Source organism: Trichomycterus rosablanca, chromosome 11 (assembly GCF_030014385.1).
Source record: "Trichomycterus rosablanca isolate fTriRos1 chromosome 11, fTriRos1.hap1, whole genome shotgun sequence".
In the NCBI taxonomy this organism is placed as follows: domain Eukaryota; kingdom Metazoa; phylum Chordata; class Actinopteri; order Siluriformes; family Trichomycteridae; genus Trichomycterus; species Trichomycterus rosablanca.
Window position 1 is genome coordinate 31397158 of NC_085998.1, and position 19943 is coordinate 31417100.

Sequence of the window (19943 nt, forward strand, 5' to 3'; positions counted from 1 at the left end):
TTGATTTTCAGTAAATATAACTGCCATTTCTAACCATCAAGCTACATTTTATCACAGAAAAAAACTGAAATTTTATATTAACAAAAGTATTCAGACCCTTTGCTTTGACACTGCATCATGTTCACTTTAACTGTCCCTGATAAGTGTCTAGCGCTCATCTGGAGACTGTCTGTTGCAATCTTAAATGATTGGACATAGTTTGGAAAGGCACACACCTGGGTCTAAAAGGGAGCTCAATCTACACTGCATTATCAGATAAAAAAAACAAGCCATCAAATCCAAGGAATATTTAAACGAATCAAAATATGAATAAATGGCCTATAAACTGATTTCTAATTATCTAGGATTCATCCTATTTACATGGAAGAATCTTGTAACAGTGGCAAATCTACCCACAAGTAACAAGGTCAAAATGCTGAATGATAAGAATGTTGGATGTCTTTGTCTCTAAATAAATGATAGTAATTATGATTTACAAAATGTGTTGTTTTAACTCATCTACACATTGTGTTATATTACTATTTGTTTGATTACGTAAAATATGCAATCACAGGCAATCTGAAGGTGAGAAGTTACTTTTTGGGTACTGTTTGACATTTGTTGACAAAGTTCCTTTAGGAGGGATTTAACAAATGTAATGCAGACCTGGCAACCTTGTGACGTGCTCGCTAGGTAGCTAGTAGCTAACGGGTTAACCAGTAAGTAGTACAAGTTTTCTACCTTAAGAGGAAGAATTTGGGTAAGATTAAGTTTGACTTTAAAAGTAATATAAGAGTAGGACCGTTTTATCTGTTTGGTCTGCTGACATTAATGCTTGTTATGTATTTTCCTAGCCGTAGTTAGCACAAGGGGCTACGTCTAACAGCCTTAGCAGCCAGTGAATAAAATATATTTCGATGTTTTATATATTTTGTAATTATACAGATCAATAAACTGGTTTGCAAGTTGTTTTCAACAGAACGAATAAAGTGTACATGGGATTAGTTAGCTATTTAGCACGGTAGCAACAGCAGCTAAAGCTACACGATTCCGCGGTTGCTAGGTAACCGATGCTCTCCACGCAGTAAGCGGTTTATAACAGTAAATGACGGGTGAGTTGAGGCAGGATCTGCAGAGCAAGTATCACTGTATTCTAGCACAAATGCTACTTAAAGCAAGTTATTATACATGCAGATCGAGATTATAAACATCCTAATAATGCAAAAATACATCCCACTTTTTTAGATTAGTCTGTACAGATCTGGATCTAGATTATACCGTACCACCATGCTGGTGCCAATTTTTACCCTCAAGCTTAACCATAAGATTAACCCACGTATGGTTACTGTGGGGAAGTATGATGGCATTCATCCATGTCTGACTGCAGCTACACAAGCAGGCAAGGTAAGAACAATTCATGCAGAATCAGATCCTTCTAACTTTACATGTATACTGTTGTTGGTTTTATCACACAGTTGGGAGGCAAGGTGGCTAAGTGGGTAGCACTGTCGCCTCACAGCAAGAAAGTCCTGGGTTCGATCCCCAGGTGGAGCGGTCCAGGTCCTTTCTTTGTGGAGTTTGCATGTTCTCCCCATGTCTGTGTGGGTTTCCTCCAGGAGCTCTGGTTACCTCCCACAGTCCAAAGACATGCAGGTGAGGTGGAGGTACAAAATTGTCCATGACATAATGTGGATGGTGGGAGGCAGAGACAATGATACATGTGTTGTAAGTATATAAGGCATCTATAAGTATGACTTTCCCCTCTTACCAGTAAAGGTCGACGCTGATTGGACTAGATATTCCGAGGCAAGAAAGACTCCAGAACAGTCACAGCTGTGATAGAAAAATGTCTTCCCTTTCGCCTTTTGGTGGTGTGTCGCCCGATCGCTCTAAGGAACGAGCCGCCCCTGATCCAAATTTAATATATTCCTGACTATGACCTGCACAACTGTTAGGAACTATGTATTAATATGCACTATAAGGCACACTTATAGTGGGGGCCAAAAGTCTGTGACTACTGGTGAACATGCTTCTGTTTTGCATTTTACTTGAATTCAACACAGTATTTGTTATTACAAACCATATACTCAGAAGAACAATTTAGGTGATTCAACAGAAGATTCAACTTTTCACTTAAATTGTTATATGTTAATATATTTTTTCCTAATACAACATTTTGAATAAAAGCATTTAAGTAGTGGTCTTAGACTTTTGACTCCAACTGTATATGGTAAGTTGAACCTGAATAATTGATTGTACATACAAGATATGTAACCAGTTAACTGGCATCTGATTCTGTTTAACTCTTTGGTTTAACTTAAAAATGGTCAAACTGTTATAAACCACATGTTTAATACTTATCTAAATGGTGTTAGGTGTTCATCCATAACCCTCACACTCGAGGACAGAGGCAAACAACCCAGCGACTAAGTCACAGTACCCAAGACTCGGACATCTCCTTGCTTAACATTAACCAGGCAGTGAGCTGTCTGACAGCTGGTACTCTGGGACCCAACACAACAGGAGACACACTTCTGGTTGGCTCCCAAACCAATCTGCTAGCTTACGATGTACATGACAATGCTGACATATTCTACAGGGAGGTGAGTAAAATTATCATCTACATTTTGTAAGTGTTAGAGCTGAAACAGTGTTTCAATTTACTACACACTGGATTGGATGTCAAAAATGTTATGAAAAAGCTTTCTGGTGTTAATACTGTGTTTCAGGTGACAGATGGTGCCAATGCCATTGTCTTAGGAAAGTTAGGAAACATGCAGTCCCCCCTCGCCATCATTGGGGGGAACTGTGCGCTTCAAGGATTTGACTTTGAGGGAAACGACCAATTCTGGACAGTAAGACATTCTGGAGTGCAGATTTCTTTTAAATAACTGTCCAAGATGTTTGAGAAGATTAAGATTTTTTTATATGTATTTGTGGTTATAAGGTGACTGGTGATAATGTGAGATCACTGATGCTGTGCGACTTCACTGGTGATGGGAAAAATGAGGTAAGCCCTGAATTTTTTGTTTGTGTACAACATAGAGGAACTGGATACCAAGGGCTGTGTTCCAAGATTTATTATCGACTATATAATATTACTCAAGTTTATTGCCAGTGTACAAAAATCCCAGGGGTCTGAACACTTTCTGACTCTTGGTGTATGATGTTCTATACTGTAGTTTAATTTTGGGGCTTATAGATAGAATATGAAGATGTCCACAAACTGTTGGTCACTTGTCCTTACTTTGACCACTGTGCTCAACAGAGTTACACATGCCAGCAATAGTTAACCACAGCACCTGTGTAAACAGGTTTTATGTCCCCACCAATCCCAGTAACCATTTGGCTATAGGCTATGCTCATAAATAGTTTTCTTTAAGCCCTACTATTAAAATGTAACCATGTTTAGAAATAGGCTCACATTTCTCACATACTACACCAAATATAAATACCAGCCCGTTTCACAGAATAAACTGGAAGTTTTACTCTGTGTGTGATGAGTACTTCCCGTCCACACTCAAGGTTTTGAGGACCCCCCTTCTCATATTCAGCAAATGACACTGAAGTAGATCTTGATGTTCTAACAGTGGCATGGTGATTTTTGTTAATGATTGTAATTGGCTGTTGCTGGTGTCTTCTCAGTGTATAGAATTATGACACAGATAGGTCTCTTGCAGATATTGAAAATAAAACCCAAACTGTCACCTAATGCTTAGAGAAATGTATCCAGATAGTCAGATCTAATCCACAAATCACAAAAAATCTTACCATAAATTATAAACTGCTGGAATGGTCTTTAAAATTCTGCATTTTAGTGCTCCACAAGTTTGTTGCTATTCACATGGAAAAAGAAAAAGTAGAAACTGGGGATTTCTTGCTTCTTTATATGTGATTTAATAATATAGTCACAAAGTTGCAAAATATTCCCAAGCTTTCCAAGAGAAACATTTCACTTTAACTTTGTATGGCATAATAATATGTGTCCCATAATTTCCTAATTACAGCTTCTTGTGGGATCAGAAGACTTTGACATCAGGGTATTTAGAGAAGATGAGCTGGTGTCTGAGATGACAGAGAATGAGGTAATCACGTAAAATTACTTTTACTTAGTTAATTTGGGGTTACTCAGACTTAGAAAAAGTCTAAATATAAGTTTGTTGCTGATTTTCTTTTTCTCTCAGACAGTAACATCGCTTTGTCACATGCATGGCAGCAGGTTTGGTTACGCTTTAGCCAATGGAACAGTGGGAGTGTATGACCGCACTGCCCGCTACTGGAGAATCAAGGTAATATCCTGTAGTGCAGTTAAACTTGATTATTCAAACCACATTTGTGACTATTTTTTATTGAATAATAGATGTGTGGCATCTATGTGAATACAAATTCTACATTTTCTTTTTTCCTCTTCATAGTCAAAAAACCATGCAGTAAGTATCCATGCCTTTGACCTGAATGCTGATGGAGTTGTGGAACTCATAACCGGCTGGTCCAATGGGAAGGTGAGAGTTTTTAAACATGAATGTTTGACTTATTTGCTAAGTCGCTCAATCGCCTTTCCAGCACTCTTTTTTTTATAACTGTCTAGATTGATGCTCGGAGTGATCGAACTGGTGAGGTGATCTTCAAGGACAACTTCTCCTCGTCTGTGGCTGGTGTGGTGGAGGGAGACTACCGCATGGATGGTCAAACCCAGCTCATCTGCACCTCTGTGGAGGGAGAAGGTGATAGTGATGGACCTCAAACCTAAGCAATAGCATTAAGGACAGTGGTAGCTCAGCAATTAAGATACTAGACTAGTAACTGGAAAGTTGCTGGTTCAAGCCTCACCACTGCCATTTTGCCACTGTTGGGCCCTTAAGCATGGCACTCATCCCTAAATTGCCTGGCTTGTCTGCTAAATGGCAACAATGTAAATCTGAATGTGGTAATACCGCTATTGTATCTAAGTAGTTTCCTATACATAACTGCTCCGTTTTCTGTTTCTTCTGTTATTTTTATATTTAGTACTTCGAGCTGGTTGATACTGCTTTCTGGATGGGAGAGATGGCATTACGAGCTTTCCCATTAATTATACAATGCCAACCAGTCTTGGTCGTTTGTAAAAGGGTTTACAGACAAAGGGAGTTTTGTTTAAATTTGTTGACCTGCCCAGTTATATGTGAATGTGGAAAATGGATGTAAATATCCAGTTAATGGATGTAAATATGGGTTAAATTACTAGAACCACTTTATTCCATCATGACTACAACATAGCTGTAGATAAATATCTTACTTAGTGTTACTATAGTTTTTGTGTTACTGTTGATCACGTTGTCTCATTAATGTTAGACTTGTAAATGCAGTAAGACACCTAACATCTATAATGTTGTTTATTCTTACTACTATTAGTGGCAGTAACACCTGTGTTTTATCTTTGCTGGTATGCTGTCTTACAGTACGTGGATACCTGCCAGCTAGTAAAGAGATGAAAGGCAATCTTATGGATGCAAGTGTAGAGCAAGACCTCATTCGGGAGCTAAGCCAGCGCAAACAGAACCTGTTACTGGAGCTTCGCAACTATGAAGAAAATGCCAAGGTTCACCTCTAGACACATGCCAGTGAACATACATAAGTGCAATGTAAAGATAACCTGCTGTTAAGGAAGCTGAAGATTTGGAATGACACTAGATTACTGTTGTAGGCAGTGCCTGGCGTCTCTGATGGAGAACCTCACATGGGTGTTATTCCTGCCAACACTCAGCTCCAAACGGCCTTGTCAGTTCGTGCAGCCACTGAAAGCCAGAGAGCCCACTTAGAGCTCAGCATATCGACTCCAAATGGTAGGATCACATCACCCACATAAGCAATTAAAAGTGCACTGATGGCTATTTACAGGTTTTTCTCTCTACGTGTGTTGCTCACACAGAAACCATCATCCGAGCTGTGCTGATTTTTGCTGAGGGCATTTTTGAGGGCGAGAGTCATGTGGTGCACCCAAGTGCTCAAAATCTGTCTGGCTGCATCTGTGTGCCCATAATTCCTCCTAAAGACATTCCAGTGGATCTGCATATTAAGACCTTTGTCGGTGGTAGGACAAGGTATGTTTTTATCTGTATTCTAAAATTGCATATTCGGGATGTCTAAAGGGTAAAATAAAACAGAATCTTAATCTTAGCATTACTAAACCTGTGAAATGTTATTCCTTATACATATACCCTTAGCTCCAGACATACAGGCTCCCCTAGTAAGAATGGATAAAAAGGTTGTCATTCATTTATTCATTGTCTGTTTTATTACCGTTTTATCCTGGTCAGGGTTGCAGTAGGTCTGATTCATTAGGCAAAAGATAGGAAACATCTCTGAGATTGCAGATCACAAGGCAGAGACACACACACACACACACACACACACACACTTAGGGCAATTTTTAGTAGCTCTACCTGGCCTGACTGCATGTATTTGGACTTGTGGGAGTAAACCTATGTGGACACGGAGAACAATCAAACTCCACACAAAAGCCCACTGGCTACACAGAAGGGGAATTGCATGGCATGGCAGCTGCAAACAAGCAAAGGAATTTTCACACATGCTGTAAATTACTCTGAAACATTAATTCGCCGCAGTATTATAGACATTTAATAAGAAAATATGTTGTGCTGGCTTGTAAGTGAAATGTGGATTGCAATGTGGTTTTTACCTTTTTTTTTTAGTACACAGTTCCATGTGTTTGAGATAACACGGCAGCTGCCTCGCTTCTCCATGTACGACCTTCACGTTGATCAGTCAGCGCCTCGGCCCTCAGGACGGGTCACGTTTAGCATAAACGACAGGCCTCAGAGGGTAAGACACACACCTGCAATCATACTCTGATGCATTTGCAGTGAGTCATAATTGTTGAAAGAAGTTGCTGCAAAGTCAAGCATTCACATCCTTAAACAAGTCAGTGAAATTCCACCGGCACTGATTAAACTGAAGTTGCTAACGCATTTGTTTTTTCTTTTTCAGGTTGTCATGTGGCTGAACCAGAACTTTTTGCTACCAGAAGGCATTAACAGCCCAGATGTAGCCTTCACGTCACTGCGTGGAGGAGGACTCTTGGTTATTAACATGCACAGTAGTGGCGAGGTATGCATTGAAGGGTGCATCATAATTAATAGAAACATCACTTCTGTTTAACAATTCCTTTAATTTTTGTTATCAATCTACTGATCTGCCAGATAACACTGAATACAGATGACATTGACCTGGCTGGAGACCTAGTGCAATCACTGGCTACGTTCCTGGCTATTGAGGATTTGCAAGCAGAGGCTGATTTTCCCACTTACTTTGAAGAGCTTCGAATGACTCTTACAGAGGTTAGTAATGCTATATCTTGGAGTAAGCAAGCTTTCCTTTAAAAAAACACTAATCGGTTGCTCAGGTGGCGCAGCGGTAAAACACACGCTCTGCACCAGAGCTGAGATTCCGGATACATGGTATCGAAACTCAGCCTTGCCGGCTGAAGGCTGGGCGGCTGCATGAACAACGATTGGCCGGTTGGGGGGGCGGGACTCTCTCTCATCCTAGTGCGATTACGCCCTCTGCTGGCTGGTTGGTGGCGCCTGCATGGAGATGGGAAGGAGTGCGGTGGAGGGGTGTGATCCTCCGTACGCAGTGCTTCACCACGCTACACTCGTCAAGTGTAGGTGATAAGACGGTCGATTGCTGTGCACGTGTCGGAGGAGGCGTGGAACGGCTTCGTCAGCCCCAATCAGGAGCGGGGACCAGCATTGGTGAGAGAATGACTGACGGGTAGAAATCGGATGCACTAAAAAAAAAGTGGGAGAAAAACTTACTAGTGGTATCACCACTTACACAGGTTTAAATAAGATCAATAACATTGAAATAACTAGAGGCAGAAATTATGTAAAAACATGTGTTATATCATAAACTTATGTTTATTTTCATTATTGGGGTTTTAGGTGGATGAGTTCCACTCTGTCCATCAGAAGCTGACAGCAGCAATGGCAGATCATTCTAGCCACATCAGAAATATGCTGGTGCAGGCGGAGGATGCCAGGCTGATGGGAGAATTGTAAGTCATCCCTCATCCACCTTCACAATTTTACATTTCTCTTCCTTACTCAAGCCATATCTAATTCCTTATCCAACAGAAGGACCATGAAGAAGCGCTACATTGAGCTGTATGATCTTAACCGAGACCTGATCAATGAATACAAGATTCGTTCCAACAACCACAATGCATTATTGGCCCGACTTAAAGCTGTCAACCAGGCAATTCAGCGAGCCGGTAAGCTGAGAGGTAAGTACAGGGATCAGGACACCTATAATAAAGTGCTTTTCTTATGATAAATGATTAACATACAGACAGCTAGTGTTGGAAAGCATTTTCTGTTTGACTTGTCTTGGACTTGTTTTTACTCATACTTTTCTCAGTCTTGATCATTGGTCTCTTAAGATACTGTTCTCTCTCTGTCACAAGTGGGAAAACCAAAGAACCAGGTCATCACTGCCTGCAGGGACGCCATCAAAAACAACAACATAAATGCCCTTTTCAAGATCATGCGAGCAGGGACTGCTTCCTCGTGAGGAAGACTTGAGGAGATTAACTGTATTTTCTACAGGAATGAGCACTGGCTTCAGGAAGATCAGACAGAGAAAGTCTAGAAGCCATTTTTTACTAAGTATTGGAAGAGCCTGCAGGAAGGACTATGTACCACAGGCCTTATTGTGGCAACACTTCTATGTAGATGAGTAACTGAATGTTGTAGAAGTGGAAGCCAAAGCAATCATTTGTCAGGGAAAAGTTTAATGTATTAGAATATTTATATCTGTGTATGTATAGGTACTTTATATTGTGTTTGTGTAAAATCCTAAATATTTGGAAACTTTTTGCAAGGTCTGGCATTTCTATTTAGGGTTCCATAGATTATTAAATGTCTTCTACTACATTACAAGCATCAGCAGTATTTCAGTGTGGGGGTTAAACAGGGTAAAATGTAAAAATCCCAGCAAACACAACTACATGGTCACAATGTAACAACAAGCTAATTCTGACATTTACAACATTGTATGGACATAGAAACTTATAGGGGTTGTAACAATGTTGTTTTGCAACAATACACCGATCAGCCATAACATTAAAACCGCCTACTTGTTTCTACAGTCACTGTCCATTTTATCAGCTCCACTTACCATACTGGAGCACTTTGAAGTTCTACAATTACTGACTGTAGTCCATCTGTTTCTGTGCATGCTTTGTTAGCCCCCTTTCATGCTGTTATTCAATGGTCAGGACTCTCCCAGGACCACTACAGAGCAAGTATTATTTAGGTGGTGGATCATTCTCAGCACTGCAGTGACACTGACATGGTGGTGGTGTGTTAGTGTGTGTTGTGCTGGTATGACTGGATCAGACACCGCAGCACTGATGGAGTTTTAAAACACCTCACTGTCACTGCTGGACTGAGAATACCTACCACCAACCTAAAACATCCAGCCAACAGCGCCCCGTGGGCAGCGTCCTGTGACCACTGATGAAGGTCTAGAAGATGACCAACTCAAACAGCAGCGATAGATGAGCGATCGTCTCTGACTTTACATCTACAAGGTGGACCAACTAGGTAGGTAATAGAGTGGACATGGTATTTAAAAACTTAAAAAGATTAAGTGCTGATGTGTCTGATCACACACTAACACACCACCACCATGTCATTGTCACTGCAGTGCTGAGAATGATCCAACACCTAAATAATACCTGCTCTGTGGTGGTCCTGACCATTGAAGAACAGGGTGAAAGCAGGCTAAAAAGGTATGTAGAGAAACAGATGAACTACAGTCAGTAATTGCAGAACTACAAAGTGCTTCTATATGGTAAGTGGAGCTGATAAAATGGACAGTAAGTGTAGAAACAAGGTGGTTTTAAAGGTATGGCTGACCAGTGTATATAGTAGCATAACCATCCAACAACTGTTTTGCAACTTTTGCTTAACATTGAAAAAACTATATATATATATATATACATTTTGAGATCTAAAATGTTTTACTATTTGTCAGCCAATTTGAGAATAAAGAACAGTCTATTTTTACAACTACATTTTAAAAAACAGATAAATAATAATGGTAATAGCATTATATGGCATGTTCCTACCCAACTGTAATTGATGTTCTAGTACTTAGCTAGTACCACCTTTTGTTTGCTATAACGTAAAATGTTGTCTTGTAGCCTAATTTCTTATCTAATAACATTAGGAGTTTTAAATTATACTCTTAATATTTATTGTTGTTTTAACTAACCCATAATTAACACAAGAAAAAAGTAAAATTATCTCTATTGTCATTTTTACTGACAAAATTTACATTTCTTATATGCTAATTGTAAACAAAAACTGCAGAATATTCCAGGTTGTCAGAAAGTTAACGTATACAACATTGTGTAGTGGTTTTATGTCAGCTGGAAATTATCTTAAACGTAAAAAAGTATTATTACTTTATTATCTTGCTATTTTATACACACCTCGGTCTTGTGTTTAGTTTTTGAAATCCAAAAACGTCTGCGGAATCGATTCTTCAAAAGCACATGATCGATTCCCTTTACCTAGAATCAGAATCGACTCTTTTTTTACGGAATCGAACAGCCATACGGACAGAAGCACTTGAGGAGCTTGCTGCGCTGGCATTTGCTTGTCACGTGATCATTCCAGCTTTCTTTTTAAAAAACCGTTATGTAAAGAAACATTTTGCTGTTTTGGTGTTTTAATTATGTCGGCGAGATTCTTGGTAAGATTTAATTTTACTTTACGTGTGCACTGATTTATAGATGATACTTTGGTACAATATAATTTTTGGTACATTTACTAACCATTTTAGGAAATCTTGAGTCGATTACACATCTGGACTGAACCTGGAATCTAGAACCTGGAATGCTTTTTTTTTTATCTTACAAATGGAAAAGGAAGAAAGGTATAAGTTCTCAGCCTCTTTTAATTTTAATAGGTACTGCAACATCGAGGATTATGCTTAAGACATCTCTCTAAAACTTGTTAGTAATAATTCTTACATAAGGTCTTACACGCCCCCTCACCAACATTAGTTTTTTTGCATGGACAGATCCAAAACATTAATATATTCATGATCAATCAGTAGTATACAGATGAGGTTAAAGCTTTAAATACACTTGTAAGCAATAATCTTGGAAGTATTAGTTATTTTTTATTTATTTATTTACTCTATTTACTGTACTTACACTGTACTGGAGCTGCTGTAACACTCGAATTTCCCCCATGGGGATCAATAAAGGAATCTTAGCTTATCTTATAATGATTTCTGCTACTGTTCTTTTCTATGTGTCTGAATACTTGGAATTCTTTTACAAATTTTGGTTCTTTTCCAAGTTTTTTTTAGGGTTATCTAAAAGTATAAGCACATTTGGCTGATTTTGATCAACAATCTTCTGGCTCTGGTTGGATCTATTTCTGAAACATTTTAATCTGCAATAGTGCTGGGCGGTATGTTTTGATTCCTCATATCATATGGTTTTTCAAATACCGCCATACCGTAGCACAGTTATACAACATCTGTAGGCTTCAGTAGGCAGCAAATCATATAATATTGTTTGCTGCTAAAAGCGCTATGGAGCACCGTGCAGATTAGATACAGCTCACTAGTTAGCCAGGTAGTGTCAGCATGACAGTGTTAACAGAAGAGAGAGGTTTTCTCGATATGGTGAAGAAGAAAAAAAACAGATGGAGGATGAAGAGAGGAAGACCAAATGTGCATCGGAAGAAATGAGGCGTGTTGGCAGTTTAAAACAGATTAAAACACTATATACTGCACGGTTTGTCGAGTCACGGCTGTTGCAAACAAGCAGACGTGGAGCAATAATTAAAACAGTGGATTCCAGGTATGTTTTACAGGGCAAAAATACTTCAGGTCAGTTGCTATTCCAATGTTATAAGCAAGCTGAGATATTTAAAGTCGTCCACTTTTCTACAACAGACCAGTGGTCAAGTTGTTCAGTGGAGTTTGCAAACGGCATTTTATTTGTTAAAGGGAGGGCTAGCGGTTTTATTTATTGCAAATGTTTCACACGCCAAGCAAAGCTTATAGTACTCAAAACCTTCAATATTCATATGGTGAAATTAAAACTTTTTTATATTTTATGTACTTATGACAGCGGAATAAGCCACAGACATATAAAAAGTCCCAGTCATACAAAAAAAATACAGTGATATAACGTGAAACCATCAGAATGTGATACAAATTTTTGGTCATACTGCCCAGCCCTAATCTGCAACAAAATATTAATATAAAAGAGCCAGTAAGGAGCAGGAGCAACTTAAGGAAAAAATTCCTTATTGAATACAATTCCTGAATATGTTTGAAAAATAAGCATTATCATGATTTGTTACATGATGTAAAATTATTAACTGTGAAAAATATATTAACAGAAGGAAAAAAGGGGTAACTATTTTCTCATAGCTCTGTATATACTGTAAAACTATAAAACTTTAATTTGTAAAATGTAATTGATATTTACTGACTGCTGTGTAAAGAATAAAAATTGTTTATTTGTGGCTAATGCAATATTATACTGTGTTTCCAGGAACCTGACATTGAAATGGAAATAATGTATTACTGACAACCCCAATTTGGGTGCCATGCGATGCCAAAAGCCATGAGCTGTGCAACAAAGAATCAAGAATGAGAGTTCCTTTTTGGAAATAATAAAAATCACAGTTATGGAGGAAGAAAAGTCCAGTGGTTAGTGAGCTTTCAAACTGGACTGCAGTGCTGGGCAGAATGAGGAGAATCCACATTAAAGGAGATGTGCTCTGCACTCTTATACTTGTGGTACTTTTATGCATATTGCTTTTTGCCTACCAGAATTTAATACCTATATGGAGGACAATGTGTATTGAGCATGGCACTAGCAATACAAGAGCACTCCTTGGATCAGCAAAGGAAAGGTCACATCCTTCTCAGGCTCTGGACGTACCCCACTACAATCAAAAGTCTAAACTTCATGCACAGACTGAATCTATGCAACAGAATGAGTCAAAATATCCAAAGACAAGGAGTAAATTAAATAAAAAAGATTTGAAGAGGAAGGCCACAAGAACAAAAGCTCCTCCTGTGCCTACTCTTCCTCAGTTTGACTTTAAGGATTACCTTCGCAGGAAGGACCAGCGCCAGTTCAAGATGCTAATTGACCAGCCAAAAAAATGTACAGGACCCAATGGGGCACCGTACCTCCTGATTGCTATTAAATCAATGGCTGTAGACTTTGACAAGCGTCAGGTGGTTAGGCACACCTGGGGCAGAGAAGGTGTAGCCAAGAATGGAATAAACATTATGACCGTTTTTCTTCTAGGTGTGCCCCAAAATGTAACAGAACTTCCACAGTGGGATAGGTTGTTGGCATATGAGAGCAGCATATTCAAGGATATACTGCTCTGGGACTTCAAAGACACATTCTTCAACCTGACACTTAAAGAAACTCACTTCCTCCAGTGGGTTAACACAAGCTGTTCCAAAGCAAAGTTTATTTTCAAAGGTGATGCAGATGTCTATGTGAACATTGAAAACGTTCTGGAGATGCTTGAAGATAAACAGACTAACGAGGACTTTTTTGTTGGGGACATCATCGTTCACGCAAGACCAATCAGAAGACGTAACAGTAAATATTATGTGCCTGAATTTATATATGGTCAAGGGATTTACCCATCTTACGCAGGTGGTGGAGGATATGTCATGTCGGGGCACACCGCACTGAGGCTGCACATGGCCTGCAAGGAGGTGGAACTCTTCCCCATAGATGACGTCTTTTTGGGGATGTGTTTGCTCAGGATCGGGGTAAAGTTGATCCATCATGTGGGCTTCCGTACTTTCGGCATCGATCGTCCACCTGCAGCACCCTACCTTGAGGTGTTCGACCCATGCTTTTACAGGGAATTGATTTTGGTGCACAGCCTGACGGTGCCACAGATCTGGCTCATGTGGAACCTCCTGCATGACCCCAGTGTGCGTTGTCATATCAGTCGGGGTTCTACAATTTTACCCTTTCAGTGGGGAAAAGAGGCTTCCACAAAAGACAAGATTAAGGATATCGACTATGCCTATGGATTGCCAGTGTTTGTGACACACTGACAAGTTTACCATTGTTCAGGTCAAGAGGACATGGTTGAGTTTCATGGTGCATTTCTTGTCCCCAATACCAGTTCACCTGCTTATTGAACAGTACAACTTAAATATTCTGTAAAGTTTGCACTTTGATTTTACCCTGTCTTAAATGTAAAATGTGTTTACATTTACAAAATACAAAGACGTTGGCCAGCCAGGGGCACTCGGGTGGCTCAACGGTCCAAAGTGCAAGAACACCACTGCTGAGATCAGAGTTCAAATCTCAGCCATACCAGTGACCTGTCAATTAGATACAGTTGGCTGTGTCTGTGGGGATATTTTTTTCTATCCTCATAGACAGATTCCTTCTTCCTTCTCTGAATACTGCCATCCCTGTCACTCACATGAAGATTAGCGTGACTTTCCATACAGGATAACGTGTGAGGCCTCGCTACTTGCCAGTGAATAATAAGCAACTGGCTGTACTGCATGCGTGTTGGAAGTGGGACAGTATGCGGCCATCCTGCGGACAGAACTGGGTGGTGCAAATGGCCATGGGAAAAAGCCCAAAATTTTGTACAGAGGCCTTAGCAATCTTAGCAGGACAGTGAAGAAGAACCCCAGTGTTTTTCAGGATTTCCAGCGTGACCTGATAAAGGCTGGGACAATGTGTCATTGGCACTTAATAAACAAGGACTTTATGGCTGAAGCACAGAACGGGTCAACTGAAATACGCCTGAAGGAATCTGGATCGGCCTGCAGATTTCTTTGGAACTGTTTGGCCACGTAGATTAGTGGTTTGTCTGGAGCAAGAAAGTCAAGGCTTATGACCAGAATAATACTATTCTTACAGTCAAGCATGGAGGTGGGTCAGTGATGATGTGGGGATATTTTTCTGCTGCAGGAACTGGCAATCTGGACTGTTTGACTGGCATCATGGTTTTACAGAAACACCAAGGTATTGTAAGGAGGGATGTTATGCAATCTGCGGGAAACTTTATGTTGAAAACTGGACCTTTGATCAAAACAATGATTCCAATGATTGCTGTTAGTTAATTGTTTGATGTGATCTTTAATCCCAGTGCAATTAAACTGTCCCCAATTAGATCAAGCCTTACAGTATGTACATTGAAGTAAATGTATAATGAAAAAAGCAAACTTCCTCGTGTTGATCATTTTAATAATATTTATTACATCCAGTCCTCAAATAGTACTTTTGTTGAACACACTGTAACAATGTTTAATGAACAAAAGTTAATGCAGTTTATAAAATTGCAAATGTCGTGCTTTCAGTAGACTAGACGGGAGAAAAACTAGTCACAGCATTTTTGCATGGGTTCAGGGCCATGTGCAAGCTCATAGCTGGCCCATTCAACATATTATCCATCACAACTATACTTATTGCTTTAAAACAAATAAAAAATCAAAACAAAAAACGACAAAATATATGCCTGATAAATATCAATGTACTAACTATGTTATTTGCCGAAAAAGAGATACAAAACACCACATTGCAATTAATCTTGATTTACAAGTTTTAATTAAAGATCCCATTTCCAGAAATGGGTCAGTAATAATGAACGCACAAAAAATAATCACCTTGAAGGATAAAGGGGTGAAAACATACAATATATCAGGGATACAATACATAGCATTTATAGGCGCATTATACTGAATGGAAATTGTCCATTTCTAAATACAATCTTAAGGACAATCAGTCATTCTGATGCAAAATAGCAAAGTCTGAACATGACATAAAACAAGCAAGATTGATAATGATTAAAAATGAAGTCCACTCGCTCCTGGTGTCAAAAAATATATGAATTCCATCTTAGCTCGAACCATGCTCTTCCAACAGTCCTTATATGCTACTCTGCAAGGGTCGTGCAGTTACTTCTCTGAAACTCGTGCGGGAGGGTCTTCGTATCTCGAGCGTTCAGTTGTGCATGTAGAAAAATACTGGTAATGAATGTAAAAGCTAGTCATAAAAACTGATTTCAGTCACAGGATGATAAGTCCATATCAGCGTACATAAATTATTATTTCCCATGGTTGCACATTTGTGCGTTGTGTTGAATTACCCAGCTGATTTACAGCATGAAAGAGAGCGTTTTTCCTAGTACTTGTTATGTTTTAAAGCAAGCAAGATGTAACAGTCCATGAGTTCAGCTTTACATGCTCATACTCAAAGCAGTTCCATTTATTTTACAAAGTCAAGACAGGCTTGGTGGGAGATGAGGCACAATGTTATCAGCAGTTTCAGGTTTTGTCTGTTTGGATCATGATGCAAGGAGCAGGGGCAAACTGAAGCATGAAAAGTAGCCCATATTCACAAATCAGGAATCAAATAACTATCAATGCCCCAAAAGGCCTGCTCTGAACACAAAAACATAGAGGGCAGACAGACTTGTGGAGGGGTCAGTGTCAATGGAGCTGACACTTGCACACTTTAACACTGCATTATCTGTTAGAGCAGGAATCATGGACAAAGTTTGTACACACCAATCTGCATAAACTGTAGTTGCAATGTGTTGGTGTTTTTTTTGGAATTAACAGCAATTATGATTAGCAGCAACAGCGTTACTGTCCCAGGACTTTGTATTCTACCTGCAGCTTTATTTATTTATTGGTGCTTTGCATGAGCAGAATGAAAGATGGGTCTATATATAAGGAATATGAAATCAATTATATGGAAACGTCATTGATTTTATACACCCGATTTCACACCTGTTAGCAGTATGTGTGGCTAAAACACCAAAACCGAATAATTAGGACTGGTGTCCACAAAGGTTTTGCTGTATAGTATAGTATAGTATTGTATACAGGCAAAGAGTAAGCATCCACATTATTAATGAATAATTATCTATTCATATTGAGTGACTGATAAAGATAACCCTGCTCAGGGCTGTGGTGGGACCAGCACCACATTAAAACAACTGGCAGAAATCAACAGGAATGCAGGGCACAACAGACTGACCCATTCACTCGCTTGTCATCCACTCACTAAGTCACACTCACCTAGGGGCACATTTAGAATAGCCAAGCCACTTTGTGCTTGTTTTTGGAAGTTGGGAGAAAACCAAATGGACACCCACACAGACATGAAGAAAACATGCCAAACCCTATAGACCAGGTAACCCGGTGACCGGAAACAAGGACTAAACCCAGGTCCCTGTGCACCACCTACACGTCATATACTGTGCACAAAAAGGAGCTGCAAACTTTAAACTGGTGTATTTTAATGAGTGATAATAAACACACTTAATGCACTGTAGTTACTATAAGCAAATGTTTAGTTTAAACAACCCTGTATTTGCAGTGAAATACTACTACACAACTTGAACCAAGATGTGTGTGTTCACACAGTTAAAAAAAACGACAGTACCTGGGAGTCAGACCCCCTCACAGTATGGTGACGTCCTTGCTGGAACACAGCTAAACCTTTCAGCATGGAAATAACCAAAAATGTGCACAAATCCATCACCCTGTACCCTTATTTCAGATAAATACCAAAATCCAACTTCTGTACTGCAAGCACTGCATTCCCCTCCACAGTCACATGATCCTACCTTTGCCTATTAGGGACTAATCTCTCCAGATTGGGTGGATAGCTGCCGCTACAATGCGCTTGTTTCGAACTTTCTCAGTCTGAAAATGACACTACATCGAAGATTTGAACAGCCGAGGACGCTATATACAGATCTGTACAAACCTTGACAGCAGCTGCTTGCTGTGCAAAGCTTAACATCTGTCTGGTGCGGAGAAGAAATCAAAGATCTAAAGCTAAAAAGCACAGAGCAACTAAGTATAATGAATAATAAAATGCATTTAAGAAAAGAAGAGTACAGTTTTATAGAATAAAAATAATAAACACTTTTGGGAAGTAACTAAATACAAAAGGAAATGTGCATGTTTGCAGGTAAGTCTTTGGCTAATGTTTTGGCAATCAAAATAAGCCGTAATTATAAAGAGTTGCAGAAAAAAAGCAGTTCAAATCACTGGTTAAGAAGAGTGTGAAGGGAGTGCAGAAAGGAAATGAGCAGTAAAAATAGCAATGAGATCCAGAACTAAATAGGTCAATGCTAAACAGGCTTTGCTTTCAGTTCTGTCCAGAGGGCTGTGCTAAAATAAAGATATGTTTTCATTCTCTCAGTTCTCCCTCCTACACTCGGTAATCCTGACAGTCATCAGTGGAAAAAAGATAATAGTCAAGTAAATATTGTACTTTTAGTGCAAATGTCAAAACCAATGCTTTTGTCTTGTTTTAAAACAACACAACACAAGAAAAATGGCCAACTGTTGTGAAGCTGAAGATTGGAGGTAACCTGTGCTGTGTATTTGGGCACAGCATGTGTGTGACCCCATGTGCCAAAACTTCACCAGTACACTCCCATGATGTGCAGCTTGTTTGTGCTTTTCTTTGTGTACACCACACAGTCCTCACTTTGAAAAGAAAATCCCAAAGCAACAATGTTTATGTATTTATCTGAGAACTCCCCCTGTGTGCCAACTACTGCTGGTCTGAAATCACTGTCTACAGCATGCTGGAACAGTTACCACAGTCAAGACTTTCCATTGGTCATGAAGCAAAAGTAGGCCAGCATTGTAGTTTAGTTAGCCTTGGCTCTGGTATAGTATGCCAGTAGGGGCTCGACTGCAATTCAAGAATCAATTTAGCTTTTGCCAGCTCTATAAATGCAATTCAAGTCAGTAAATGAATCCTATGTGAACATTACTTTCCATACATTGGGGAATTTGACAGCACATGGATGTCTCCTTGCCACCAAGTCATTTGTTAGCAAGCTAAGCTGGAAGCCAAAAAATATTTTAAAAAACACAAACGTAAAAGGCATTTTATAACCTAATGAAGTTTATTTCATATTACATTTAAATGGCACAGCGGTGAATATGCTAGCACACCAGAGCTGGGATTTCGAATACATCCGACTTGGCGGATCGTTGTTCATACAGGGTGGGTAAGCCGGCGCTGGGACCTCATAACTGATGCAATTACAACCTCTGCTGGCTGATTGATGGCGTCTGCACAGAGTTGGGGAATAAAGTGATCAGAGTGTGGCTCTCCGTACACAAAGCTGATCGCCTGCGTTAATGCATTTTCTCCAGATTTTTTTGCGCGCCCAGATTTTTACCCAATTGCGTTACGCTTCCTCTCTACTGGTGCTGAGTGGTCGACTGCATCTTTTTACCTGCACCAGACAAGTTCATATGCAAATCAGCCCAGTGCACGGAGAGCCACACCCTGATCGGCATTATTCCTCTACTCTGTACAGACACCATCAGCCAGCAGAGGTCGTAATTGCATCAGTTATGAGGTCCCTATCCGGCTCTCTAACCTTGTATGAACAACAGCCAAACGTTGTTTATATAGCCGCCCAGCCGGATGGCAGAGCTGAGATTCGATATGATGTATTCAAAATCCCAGCTCTGGTGTGCTAGAGTATTTTACCACTGCGCCACCTGAGCGGCCCTACTATATTATTTCTTACCAAATTTTGCAAACACCTTGTGTAATCAGAGCTTAATGGAAGTTCAGGGGCAGTAGTTAGGGCAGGTCATTAAACATTTAAAAATGTATTTTAGTAACACACATGAATACTGTCAAATGCTCTTGTAAATAAAGTGCTAAATCCAGGAAACTCCTTTCCAGTGCCCCTAAACTTCCATTAAAAGCGAGTTTTCAAGAAACTGGTACTTTTCTCAGGGATCTGTTGTCTGTGGTAATCGTATACAAGCTATAGAGGTTGGGTACTCCAACTGGACTTGCGCTTGGTCGCTTATTAACTTCTTGGTGGAATTGTCAATTCATAAGCTGTTTAGATAAAACTGCAAGTACAATTTTT

General features: G+C 39.6%; 2 protein-coding genes and 1 long non-coding RNA gene across 4 annotated transcripts; 2 read left to right on the top strand and 1 right to left on the bottom strand.

Moving 5' to 3' along the window:
* Positions 1-704: 704 nt before the first annotated feature.
* On the top strand, positions 705-9120 carry bbs2 (Bardet-Biedl syndrome 2). Its single transcript, XM_063004172.1, has 19 exons — positions 705-739; positions 959-1091; positions 1225-1383; positions 2355-2582; positions 2709-2834; positions 2927-2989; positions 3987-4064; positions 4164-4268; positions 4395-4481; positions 4568-4703; positions 5418-5557; positions 5663-5801; positions 5888-6059; positions 6672-6801; positions 6967-7086; positions 7179-7316; positions 7923-8035; positions 8115-8263; positions 8444-9120. The coding sequence occupies exons 3-19, from the start codon at positions 1267-1269 to the stop codon at positions 8548-8550; spliced, it is 2148 nt and encodes a 715-aa protein (XP_062860242.1). The 5' UTR covers positions 705-739; positions 959-1091; positions 1225-1266; the 3' UTR covers positions 8551-9120.
* Positions 4620-10590, bottom strand: LOC134322820 (uncharacterized). Of its 2 annotated transcripts, none has more exons than XR_010013982.1 (3): positions 10478-10590; positions 6659-6827; positions 4620-4688 (listed from the first exon to the last, which is right to left on the bottom strand). It is a non-coding gene; the product is annotated as an uncharacterized LOC134322820 (long non-coding RNA). The 2 variants fall into 2 exon arrangements; XR_010013981.1 differs by having other exon boundaries at positions 6659-7768.
* A 2169-nt stretch (positions 10591-12759) lies between these two features.
* b3gnt9 (UDP-GlcNAc:betaGal beta-1,3-N-acetylglucosaminyltransferase 9) lies at positions 12760-15481 on the top strand. The gene has a single exon (XM_063004173.1). It carries the CDS (start codon positions 12763-12765, stop codon positions 14107-14109), a length of 1347 nt encoding a protein of 448 aa, XP_062860243.1. The 5' UTR covers positions 12760-12762; the 3' UTR covers positions 14110-15481.
* The last annotated feature ends 4462 nt before the right edge of the window (positions 15482-19943 follow it).